The sequence below is a fragment of the Amphiprion ocellaris genome, chromosome 2 (genome assembly GCF_022539595.1).
Source record: "Amphiprion ocellaris isolate individual 3 ecotype Okinawa chromosome 2, ASM2253959v1, whole genome shotgun sequence".
Taxonomy (NCBI): Eukaryota; Metazoa; Chordata; class Actinopteri; family Pomacentridae; genus Amphiprion; species Amphiprion ocellaris.
The window spans coordinates 6,651,412-6,664,761 of record NC_072767.1 but is presented as its reverse complement, the minus strand read 5'-3'; the positions used below and the strand labels follow the sequence as shown (position 1 = coordinate 6,664,761).

The window sequence follows — 13,350 nt, the reverse complement described above, 5'->3', positions numbered from 1 at the left end:
TTGCCCTCCGATGGTCTGACCCTAAAATGTCGCCAAAGTAGAAGACGCCCTGAAGAATTCCTCCCAGAACTTCCATTTGCAGATGACATTGCCCTCCTGGAAAACACTCTCAGTGAAGCAGAAGACCTTCTGCATCAGGTAGAGCGAGAAACAAGACAGACTGGGCTCTTCCTGAGTGCTGGAAAGACAGAGGTCAGAAATCTAAAAAGTTGATGATTTCCTACATCTTGGAGGCTATACAAACACAGCACACGATACAGAAACAAAAACTGGTAAAGCTTGGGGAGCACTCAACTCTGTTAAAAACATGGGTATCTCCAATTAAAACAACAACCAAAATGAGAGCATTCAAGGCGTCAGTGGAATCCATCTTACTCTGTGGATCTGACTCCTGGTCACTAAGGAAGAGACTCTCAAAAAGAATTGATGGGACTTGAACCAGAATTTTAGGGATGGTACAAAACACCTCACCAACAAGTTGCTATACGGCTCACATCCACGCTGGTCAACCATCATTAGGTGACGTAGACCAGCCCTGGATGGACATGTGGTGAGACACAACGAAGCAGCTGGTCGTTGTTATGGAAACCTGAAACTATCGGAAGGTCTGGCAGGCCTCGTACGACATTAAGGAAGGTGCTAGAAGAAAACTCAATGTTGGACAGAGGGAGCTAAAGGACGAACTTTATTCATGTCACCGATTCCATCGGATGAAATTGACTATCTTGATTAGTTTTGATTCTGTTTAATGCTTGTTAGTCCATTTACATGTTTTATACATCACTTGTGTTCTCTCGAGTCTCATCTGATACAAGAGATTCAAGATTTAAGACTTTTTATTTCTCACATATTCATACAGTCTGTGCAGTGAAATGCAAGGTGACTGTTCTCAAGGCTGTGCAGCAACAAGAAGACATTAAAACAGGACAAATATTTTTAAAAACAATCGAAAAATTTGAGAAAGTCGAGTTAGTTCTGTACCCATGATTGACTCTGCTGCACTCAGAACCCTCTAAAACAGGGGAGTCAAGCTCACCTTAGTTCAGGTTCTACATTCACCCCAGTTTGATCTCCAGTGACCAGTAAAATCACAGCATAATAAGCTAGAAATAAGCACAACTCCAAATATTTCATTTGTTTCAGTGCAAAAAAGTATGCTCTGAAAACATTCATATTTAAGGAATTACCTATTTACAAAACTTTGTGAACAACCTGATTTTTTCTGGACAAATAAATTCAATTTCAACAACATTCACCCTCAGTTTATTATTTCCACATTACAACTTCCAGATCACAGTATCTACAAAGGAAAACAACATTTAGTCATCTGAAGCTGAACCATAGAGGATTTACTGGAGGATCAAAATGACAAAAGTCAGACACAAAAAAGAGAAAAAACACAAAAACAGGACAAAATATTAGAAAAATTAGACATAAAATGACAAAAATGAGACAAACGACACAAAATAAAATAAAAAAGAGACAAAAAATTACACAGAAAAGTTCCAAAGGGACAAAAAAATGGACACAAACGAGAAAAAAATGATTAAAAAAAGCGAGAAACCAAACAAACACACAAACAACAAACAACACTTGAAAGACATAAAAAACATTTTCAAAACACTACACAAAACAACCAATAAAGCAAAAGACAAAATGACAAAAATAAGACAAAAAACACAAGTGAGACAAAAAGGAAACAAAATGACAAAAACCAGAAACAAAACGACAAAATTGAGAAACAACGAAAACGAGAAACAAAATGACAAACACTTGAGACAAAGGACAAAAGTCAGACAAAAAAAGACAAAAACCAACAAAACGAGACAAAATACTACAAAAATGAAATTAAAAAATGACAAAAAATTAGACAAACGACATGTGACAAGACAAAAAAGACAAAAAAAAGAGACAAAACACTGGACAAGCGACAAAGTCAGACAAAAATCAACAAAACAAGACAAAATATTACAAAAATGAGACACAAAATGTCAAAAGTATGCAATCTAGTATTTTGTCTTTATGATCTAAACAACTTGTCATGGTCTAGAGATCATTTAATATTTACAGCTTTACAAATGTACAATCTGTAGTTAATGTCTTCTCTGGAATTTTTACACTGAGGGCCGGATTGGACTCTCTGGAGGACCGGATTTAGCACGCGGGCCACATATTGGACACCCTTGAAGGCGCTCCGGTCCGATCAGTGCTGTTCCTGAACCGCTGGTTCGGTGATGTTCCCAGTCTGACCCGCAGGGTGGCGGCGTGACCTCCATCCTCCGAGCCTTCCTCCGGAGAGAGGGGAAGAAGAAGAGGCTGCGCGGTGATTGGCTGCTGAGAGGGGCGTGCAGCGGCAGCAGAGAGGAACGATGGCGGCGGTAACCAGGGGCTCCTTCAGTGTTTTCAGGCGGCTGGTAGGAAACTAACTTTATTAAGTCGTCACCGTTTAACGGCGGCTCCGCTGCTAGCAGCCGCTAATGCTAACGGACTGCTCCGTTTAGCTTAGCCTGCTAGCTGCGTGCTAGCCGTGATGCTAACTGACAGAATGAAATACAACCAGACTCAATGCTAAAAGCTAACTAGCAGCCTGCTGCTGGGTCACTGAGGCTAACAGCTTTTAAAAGCTACCAGAGAGGTGTTCAGGTGTGTGACAGGTACTAGTTAAGGTGTTCTGAGGTGTTCAGGTGTGTGACAGGTACTAGTTAAGGTCTTCTGAGGTGTTTATGTTAATGGCAGGTACTAGTAAAGCTGGTTAAGGGGTCCCTGAGGTGCTCAGGTTAATGTCAGGTACTGGTTAAGGTGTTCTCTGAGGTATTCGGCTGTATGGTAGGTACTAGTTAAGGTGGTTAAGGAGTTCTCTCAGGTATTCGGGTGTATGGTAGGTACTAGTTAAGGTGGTTAAGGTGTTCTCTGAGGTGGTCAGGTTAATTTCAGGCACTAGTTAAGGTGTTCTGAGGTATTCGAGTAGATGAAAGATACTAGTTAAGGTGGTTAAGGTGTTCTCAGTTATTCGGGTTAATGTCAGGTACTAGTTAAGGTGGTTAAGATGTTCTCTGAGGTATTCGGGGGTATGTTGGGTACTAGTTAAGGTGTTCTCTGAGTTATTCAGGTTAATGTCAGGTACTAGTTAAGGTGGTGAAGATGTTCTCTGAGGTATTCGGGTGTATGGTGGATACTAGTTAAGGTGTCCCCTGAGGTATTTAGGTGTTTTACTGGTACTAGTTAAGGTGGTTAAGATGTTCTCTGAGGTATTCAGGTGTATGGTGGGTACTAGTTAAGGTGGTTAAGGTGTTCCTGAAGGGCTTGATTTATTGAGATTTAGCAATCTATTAATTGATGTTGGTTTCTGAGACTAAATATTTAGTTGCACTTTGATCAACAGAGTTCTGCTTTCACTTCCTGTTGAGCTTCACTCCTGCATCAAAGTCAGACTGAAAATAATCTTCAGTTCAGAGCATCTCCTGGAGGATCGGTTGAAATTATTGTCCCAAAACCTTTTACTGAAAATAAAAATGAATCCACAGAGCTTCTTTCACCTTCTAACTGTGTGACACAGTTCTTTTTCACTGCTTTTAAATTGTTGTGGCGTATTTTATAAAGTCAAGTTTAAACTGCCAGTACTTTTACTAAAACTGTCTGAACTTTTATTCACTTCATTTTAGGTATTTTATTGTATAGTTTATCTTTTGCGTGTCATTTTCTGATAAGGTGTTCTATAAATAGACCGGCTTGCTGTGGATATCTGAGCTGATGCTGAGTGTTGCTGATGTTCTTCTTCTTGGCCTTTATGGGTTCATTGAGCTGCGGATTGTTGTTTTATCTGGTGAAACAAGTCAGTTACACTCGTCTCTGTAAATGATTTGATCTTGTTCTGAATCCAAAATACCTCCAAACAGCACATGATGATCTGTTTCAAAGGATATCTGCTGCAGACATTTGGTTTTTCTGCTGTTGTAGCTCTGCAGCATGACGACTCCATAAACATCTGTAAACACCTGACCTCTCTCTGGTGACTGGATTGTTTAGGAAGCTCCTGATTGATATTCAACATTTTTCCATTAGCTGAGCTTTTTAGTTTTACAGTTTATTTAACTTCAGTAAACCAAAATCAAGCTTAATATGTTAAGAACTGTGCAGCCCAGCAACAGAAGCTGAACGTTTCAGTCTGTCTTTGTGAAGCGACGCCTGTACCTGTCTGTTAGAGCACAGCTGATCTCTAACTGTTGTCTGTTCAGGTGATGTGCACCTGTACAGGTGAGCTAACCATCCTCTCTACCTGCCAGGTGAGTCAGCAGTACCGCCGTCGGTGTTTCCGGCTGCAGACCTTCAGATCTGTCAGAACCCTGCAGCCGCTCAGCTCCACATGGGACAGAAAGCTGCAGATGTTCAGCAGCAGAACGCTGCACACCACCATGGGTAAGTCCACCAACACCAGCTGATCGGTTCTGAATCGGTTCTGTTTCACAGGTGGAACGATTGAATGTGTTTCCTTATTTCTAGTCTAATTTTATTCAACCTGTTGTTCTGGAATCTCTGAGCCTCATTCAGTTCACCGAAACACACCAGGAACCACAACAAGCTGCTGGTTTGTTTCATCAGGAAGGGATGCAGTTACCATGGCAATCTGCCAGTTGCAGCGAATTATTTCCTGGTTCAGTTTGTTTGTGACTCAGAGCGTTCAGAGAATCCAGATCAACAGGTTTTAGCTTCCGTCAGCAGCTGTCTGAGACAAACCTGATGGAGACGTTGTTCTTTGTGTTGCAGTGAATCAAGGACCGATCGTCCAGTTCAAACTGTCCGACATCGGAGAGGGGATCATGGAGGTGACGGTGAAGGAGTGGTACGTTACCAGAACCACCTGTAAACCACAGGAACAGCTCTTAATTATTCTATGCAACACCTCCAAGCCCAACAGCAGACCCTTAAAACTACCCTGATCCTGCAGGAAGTACCCTAGAAACTACCCTAATGCCACTAAAATTACCCTGATATGGTTGAAACTACCCTAACACCACCAAACCTACCCTGATACTGCAGATACTACCCTAATACCACCAAAACTACCCTGATACAGCAGAAACTACCCTGATGCCACCAAAACTACCCTGATGTGGCAGAATCTACCCAAATACCACCAAAACTACTTTGATACAGTGGAATCTACCCTAACAATACCAAAACTACCCTGATACGGCAGAATCTACCGTGATGCCATCAAAACTACCCTGATACAGCAGATAGAGCAGAATCTACCCCAATGCAGCCAAAACTACCCCGGTACTGCACCACCAAAAGTACCCTGATACGGCAGAATCTACCAAATACCACCAAAACTACCCAGAATCTACCCTGATGCCACCGAAACTACACTGATACTACAGAAACCTTATCGAGTCCTGCAGTGTTTCTGTCCTCTGATCTTCGTCTTTCCTGGACAGGTATGTGAAGGAGGGAGACAAGGTGTCCCAGTTCGACAGCATCTGTGAGGTTCAGAGCGACAAGGCATCGGTCACCATCACCAGCCGCTACGACGGAGTCATCAGGAAACTCTACTATGACGTGGACGCCACTGCGCTGGTCGGCAAACCACTAGTGGACATTGAGACAGAGTCGAGTTCAGGTGAGACATCAGAACTCGGTCCACTTTGTGTCCTGGCGTTCTGCTGAGACTAACATGCGACCGCTGTTCAGAGGTGATCCAGGAGGAGGACGTGGTGGAGACGCCAGCCATGGCCCGAGAGGAACACACCCACCAGGAGATCAAAGGGCACAAGACCCAGGCCACGCCCGCCGTGAGACGCCTCGCCATGGAGAACAACGTGAGTCTGTCCCCAGTCTGTTTCAGACTGTCCCGGTGTCCCCAGCATGACCTCTTACCGGTCTTTTCCTTCAGATTAAGCTCAGCGAGGTGGTGGGGACGGGTAAAGACGGACGGATCCTGAAGGAGGACATCCTGAACTTCCTGGCAAAGCAGACGGGGGCTATCTTGCCTCCAGCTCCATTCCAGGAGATCCAGACTCCGCCCCCTGCTGCTCCCACCGCTGCTGCTGCTGCTGCCAGGCCATTGAGCATTCCACCAGCTGTGAAGCCTCCACCAATCACCAAACCTGCGTTCACCGGCAAAGACGTGACAGAGCCGCTCAAAGGTCAGAGTCCAGAGGATGGAGTGGGCGCAGGGATTTTACCTGCTGTTCTCTCCACACGTTAAACCCTGCACCTGCCCATACGATGTCCTTCACAGTGTCTCTGACTTGTCTTACCATGTCTCTGACTTGTCTTACCATGTCTCTGATATGTCTCAACGTGTCTCTGACATGTCTTACTCTGTCTCTGGCATGTCTTACCATGTCTCTGACTTGTCTTAGCGTGTGTCTGACTTGTCTTACTGTGTCTCTGACATGTCTTAACGTGTCTCTGACTTATCTTACCGTGTCTCTGACATGTCTCAATGTGTTTCCTACATGTCTTACTCTGTCTCTGACTTGTCTTACCATGTCTCTGACTTGTTTTACTCTTACTGTGTTTGTCCAGGTTTCCACAAAGCAATGGTGAAGACGATGACCGCGGCGCTAAAGATTCCTCACTTTGGTTACTGTGACGAGGTGGACCTGAGCCGGCTGGTGTCCCTGCGGTCGGAGCTGAAGTCGGTGTCTGAGAGTAGGGGGGTCAGACTGAGCTACATGCCGTTCTTCATCAAGGTGAGACGCCGACACATTGTTGCTGATCGGCTCAGAGGTTGGTCTGATGTTAACGCTGTGCTGTGATTGGCCCAGGCCGCCTCCCTAGGCCTCCTCCACTTCCCCGTCCTCAATGCCTCAGTGGACGAAGGCTGCCAGAACATCACGTACAAGGTAAGACCTGGGCCCCTCAGGTGCAGGGGCCCCTCAGGTGCAGGGGGCTCCTGGGAAGGTGGTGGTGTTGAGGTGTGAACTTCTTCTTCCTTTGTCGTCCAGGCGTCTCATAACATCGGCCTGGCGATGGACACCAGTCAGGGTCTGCTGGTTCCCAACGTGAAGAACGTGCAGCTGCTCAGCGTGTTGGAGATCGCTCAGGAGTTAAACCGTCTGCAAACGCTGGGAGCTGCTGGACAGCTGGGCGCTGCCGACCTGAGCGGAGGAACGTTCACGCTGTCCAACATCGGATCTGTGAGTGCAGCAACACAACAGAAACACAACAAATACAGCAGCTCTGCTCTTTAACATGAATCTGTTTAAACCAGATTGGAGGGACATACACCAAACCGGTCATTCTTCCTCCTGAGGTCGCCATCGGAGCTCTTGGAAAAATCCAGGTGAATTCAGACTTTGTCAGGTGACCTGAGAGCTGAACTACGAAGCCAGTTTGACATATGAAGACTTTCTGTGTAAATCGGTTTGACAAAAACTAAAACCTCAGTCAGAGTTAACTGGTATCATGAAGGTGTTTGTGACTCTTCTGCTATAAATGAACCGATGTTGTTCAGCTGCTTCAGTCATCAGGTTGTTTGAATGGAGAACGAAGAAAGTAAAATGTGTGACAGTAAAATGCTGCTACTGCAAATAATGCAAGACTGGAATGCTAGTAGAAAACTGTTTAATGTGCATAATGTTTTCACTCTATCGATCATTAGCAGCCAAATACACGTAGGTTTCCATGGCAACAGGATGCATCCAGTGTGTGATGCTGTAACAGCTTCATTCAGTGGTTTTAGTAACATCCAGATCAGCAGGTTTACAGGTAAAAAAATTTCACTCAGAGTGAATCTGAATTGTCAGGAAAACATCTGGTTAATTCTGAACTCTGAACAGAACCTGGACCAGGTTTAGCTCCACATCATCAGTTACCATGGAGATCTAGCTCCACATCATCAGTTACCATGGAGATCTAGCTCCACATCATCAGTTACCATGGAGATCTAGCTCCGCAGCATCCTTTACCATGGAGATCTAGCTCCATATCATCAGTTACCATGGAGATCTAGCTCTGCAGCATCAGTTACCATGGAGATCTAGCTCCATAGCACCAGTTGCCATGGAGATCTGGCGCTACTGCATCAGTTACCATGGAGATCTAGCTCCGCAGCATCAGTTACCATGGAGATCTAGCTCCACATCATCAGTTACCATGGAGATCTAGCTCCACGGCATCAGTTGCCTTGGAGATCTAGCTCCGCAGCATCAGTTGCCTTGGAGATCTAGCTCCACAGCGTCACTTGCCATGGAGATCTAGCTCCGCAGCGTCACTTACCATGGAGATGTAGCTCCGCAGCGTCACTTACCATGGAGATGTAGCCAGGTAAAAAGAGAACCACCTTCATGACACTGAAAACTCTGACTTTCAGCGTAACATACCTGCTAACCCACTAATCTGTCTTTGTAATTCAGCCCTCTGAACATCAGCTGAGTCAACAACATCAACACTCATTAGACTCTCTGCAGCATCTTTTGTGTAAAAGTTCAACAGTTTCATCCTCTGAACCCCAAAGCCTGCTGCTTCGTATAAAACAAAACATTACCACAGAAGAACTAAATGCAGAAGCACGGCTTAATTAGTTTGGAGTCGACTCCCAGGGAGTTTAAAACTTCCATGTTGGAAGTTTTGTAGGCAATGTGATCAAATCAACTTCATGAAGACTAAGAACAAAAATCTGAAACATGCGAGATGAAAGAAAGTCATGTGTTTTTGATGAAGCTCCGCCCACTCTGACCTCATCCGTCTGTCTGTCCAGGTTCTGCCGCGGTTCGACGCCGCCGGTCAGGTGTTCCGAGCTCACATCATGCAGGTGAGCTGGTCGGCGGATCACCGCATCATCGACGGAGCCACCATGTGCCGCTTCTCCAACCTGTGGAGGGACTACCTGGAGAACCCGGCCACCATGGTGCTGGACCTCAAATAGACAGGACAGTTTCCCATCAGCGCCGGGGAGGACGCCACCGACCGCCACTCCTGTTTCTGAGGCCTTCACACTCTGTCGTTTCCTTGTTGCCTTTGAGGGGGGGGGTCAGTCGGTCAGTCGGTCATGGTGTTACCGTGACGACCACACTCTGAGTGCAGGTAGACGTAGGTAGTTTGGTTTAAGTGAACTTTATCTGGACTTTAGGTTTAAACTGCAGACTTCTGAGATGTTCTGTTGCTGCTGGACGACAGGAATGATCTGAAACCAGCGTCTGTCTGAGGTTTAGTGTTCATATTCAGTCAGAAAAACATCACAAGGTCTCAGGAGGGTTTCACAGTTAGTAGCTTTATCCAAAACCTTCTGGAGCTTCTGGATTTCTGAACACAGCTTTTGGCCAATTCATGCTTCCCGTGTGAGGAACCGAATCTGTTAAAACCACAATAATGACGTGTCTGATTGATGTTATCATATAGGTGTGGATGATGGAGAACCTCCTCATTCAGTCTCTGGTTGCAGGTTTTTATGGTGCGTGGTGAAGGTTCGCGTCGACTCTCACAGATTTAGGTGGACGGTGAATTTACATCACAGGACACAGAAAGCATGAATTGGTCTTTTTGAGTTCTTCACATGGATCAGGAGTAGAAACACGACCAACACCAGATCAGTTTTACCAGAAACTCAGATCTACAGTCAGCAGAGAGTCAGTAGAAACAGTCTGACAGATTTTAAAGCTGCTTAATGAGGAACCATGTGAGCAAAGACACAAGAACTACGAGTCGGTTCTTTACTGTAAAATATTCATGATCATCAGCGTTCCACTGCAGGAATGTTTCCAGGAACATTCTGTCCGTTTCCTCTGTAGATCCAACAGCTTTATGTTAACTCAGACCAGAACCAGAAGTAACTGGACTTAACAGAACCATGGAGGATTGTTCTATTAGAATAAATAGAAAACGTTCTGCTGTTGAAGGAGATGAAAAACATGTTGTTTAACCAACCAGCATCTGTCCTCTCTGAGCTCAACCAATCAGCATCGAGACCCCTACTGCAACGTTTCAGGTTCTGTTCTCTGAAAGAGATTCTAGCTGGATGGTTCCTGCACTTCAGAGGTTCAGTTGACATAAAAGGTTCCTGCAGTGGAAAACAGATAAATTAATGAAATTAACAAAACTAGAGACAAACTAGAGATGGTCATGCGACCAGATAGAAACATGGCGGCTGTATCCGTATTAGAGTCCAGACAGAAACATTCAAACTGCTGTTGTTCTTCTACTGTAAATCTGTGTGTCATGTGACCAAATTTGAGTTAAATTAGCTCAAGATTAAAACAGCCGATGGTTTCATCACAGCATTGTCTACAGGGAACGAAAGAAACAAATGAGTTCAGTCCCACAGAAAGACAGAAAACATGTTTTAAAGCAGTGAAGACAGTTTGACTTGTTTTTTTCCTGAAGTGTTTTAGAGCCAAGTTTATTCTCTGGCTGCACCATTATTTACCGTCTGTTAGATCTGAATGTTTATCTCTGCTGTTGTTCGTCACATTAATCAGAACCAGCTCAGAATCAGTTTGGCTGCTAATTCAGTTTTATGTAAATTCATTAGTTATTAATATTTCAGACTAAACAGAACCTGTGTCACCTGGAACCAGCTGATTGGTTACCTGATAAACGGGACCAGCGGGTGGCGCTGTGCAGCAGGTTGTTGTTAGGGTTAGTGAGTTAGTCCAACCCAAGGTTCAGGATGAACCCAACAACCAGAACACCTAGAACATTTTCAGGACAGAAATTTACTGTTCCTATTAGAGATCAGAACTCTGATTATAGACTCAGACAGCAAATCCAATTGATAATCAGCAGTGTTCTCAATTACTGGTGGTTTATCCAGAGGAAGTTCTTAGAAGACTTTAGTTTTGTTTGAACTGTTCTTCAGCTCCTCAACAGTAACTTTTCCAAAGTCAGTTCATCTGTGACAGAAAACCTCCTGGGGTCATTAACGTCCTCAGAAGTCTAGCTAAACTTCCACAATCCTCTCTGCTCGTTAACATGAGCTGAATGTAGTCCTAAATGACACACACAACTAAAACGAGATGAATGGTAAACGAATTGACACCAGACTTACACCCAAAATTATAAAAAAAATCACATGCAAAACAAAGCAAGAGTTAAATGAGACAAAAAATTATGAAACTGAGACACATGGCAAAAATGAGATGTAAAATGACCAAAACAAGACCAAAATTGACAAAAAACTTGATGCAAAATTACTTAAACAAGATAAATGAGGAAAAAAACAACAAAAATAGACACTCTGAAATACAGAACCAAGACTTTAAATGACAAAAATGAGTTAAGCGAGAAACAAAATAGCTAAATCAAGACATTGAGGGTCATTAAACACCACATTAGTATTTGTCATGCTACCCGTTGCTAGCTAAACTCCCACAATGCTCTCTGCTTTAACATGAATTGTAGTCTGAGTGACGCCTCCTCTGGTCTCTACAGGATTAAACAGGAAGAGGCTCCACCTGGTGGATCAACCAGGTCGTACAGCAAAAGAAAATATTGTCAAAATGACCCAAAATCTGTCCAGGTTGACTTAAAATGTGTCCAAAATAACTCAAAACTTGCCCAAAATGACCAAACACTTCTTCAAAATGACTCCAAATTTGGCCAAAATGACTGAAAAATTGTCCGACTCCTCAGAATTAGTCTAAAATGACTTAAAACTTGTCCATAATTACTTGAAAATTGTCCTAATGAACTCAAAAATTGTCCAAAATAACTTGAAACTAGTCCAAAATGTACTGAAACTTGCTAGCTAAACTCCCACAATGCTCTCTGCTCTAACATGAACTGTAGTCTGAGTGACACCTCCTCTGGTCTCTAAAGGATTAAACAGGAAGAGGCTCCACCTGGTGGAACAACCAGGAACCACAGCTGATCTACATTGACATCATGACCTTCTGCTGCTGTTTTATCAGTTACGTTTTTATCCGTTAAAATATTAATGTAAATTAATAGATTAATCAGTAACACCCCTAGAACCCATCCTATACCTGACCTGACCTGTGTTTGGACCAGAACCACCTGTCTCCCCTTTGAATCAGAATCAGCTCGTCTCTTTCATGTGTGGTCAGAACAGTCCTCGTCTGCTTGATCTGAAGTCTCTTAGACTCAGAACCAACCTCTCTCAGTTCTTCAGTCCTCTGTATGGATCAGAACCGACCCTTCTCTAGATGTTCTGTCTATGGTATAGATCAAGAGTTTATTGTCTCAGTGAAGCCGGTTCTGAAGTCTGCTGTTGACCCAAACCTTGAAGTGTTCTGTTGTCCATCAGTCAGTCCAGAACCAGAAGCTGCTTACAGAGCGCTCTGTTTCATCTCTCAAAACAAGCTTTGCTCTGGTGCCACATCCTGATAATCTGAATGTTCTGCTGACCCAGTCTGGATTCATGGTCAGAGTCTCTGGAGATGAACTCAGTGGCTGATGTCGTCTGAGCTCATGAAGCGAGACTCTGAAACAGCTTTGTTCTGTGATTGAAGCTTCTACAGCATGAATCATCTTTTACTGGAACAGAACCGATCATCTTTGAGTTTTGTTGTTACCAGAGATGTTTACCTGAAGAACCATGATGGGCATTTTTCATCCTTCAGACATTTATGGACCAACTGATTAGAAGACTGATTACATTTAATTATTTCGCAGCTCTGGACACAGATTCACAAAGAAAACAGATTGTAAAGTTAGATTTATAAAACTGCTTACTTGTTTTAACCCAAGACAAACCCAACAGTCCCGACTGAAGGTCCGTTTAGTTGCTCTGGAACAGTTCCTCTATTCACCTGACCAGTCTGTTTAAAGGAACCTGATCGCCTGCTTTCATGAGAATGAATTTGTCATTGTCGGACCTGAAACAGAACCTGGTTCTGACTGAGGACTGATGGACAAACAGAAACAATGAGCCATTTCACCAGTAGATGGACTCTTCAGGATGTTGTAGATGTTTAATTCTGACCGAGCACTTTAAGGACTTTCCTACTGACTAAAGCACCTCCAGTTCCAGCACAGCTGAAGATCAGTTGATGTGACTGAAAGCTCCAGAACTGCTGCTAAATGGACCATGTGGTGGGATTGTTCTCTCAAACGCCAGAATATTGTCTGCAGCTCCGGTTCCACAAACCTACAGCTGAGCCTTGTTCATCTCCAGATGTTACGGCCGATGCTGGTTTTATCTCCAGATGTTTCATTTCCTGTCCCGGTGGCTGCTGGGTAAAAAGCACACGGTGTCTGATGTATGTTACATGACTGTTTGTCTCACATATTCCAGATGTTTTTTCCTGCTTTGTGGTGTTAGTTTTAGCTGCAGATGAAATGTAAAGGTGTATAAACGGTTGGGTTTTGTATGTTTGGGGATGTGTCCGTCGGTTTTCAGACTCCTGCTGTCGGAAGTGTTTGAATAAAGCTAAAGTGCACAAA

General features: G+C 43.9%; 1 protein-coding gene across 1 annotated transcript; it reads left to right on the top strand.

Moving 5' to 3' along the window:
* The first annotated feature begins 2,278 nt into the window (after positions 1-2,278).
* On the top strand, positions 2,279-13,350 carry dbt (dihydrolipoamide branched chain transacylase E2). Its single transcript, XM_023264172.3, has 11 exons — positions 2,279-2,414; positions 4,284-4,416; positions 4,765-4,840; positions 5,439-5,620; positions 5,692-5,819; positions 5,894-6,146; positions 6,532-6,698; positions 6,774-6,851; positions 6,954-7,145; positions 7,220-7,291; positions 8,708-13,350. The coding sequence occupies exons 1-11, from the start codon at positions 2,370-2,372 to the stop codon at positions 8,873-8,875; spliced, it is 1,494 nt and encodes a 497-aa protein (XP_023119940.1). The 5' UTR covers positions 2,279-2,369; the 3' UTR covers positions 8,876-13,350.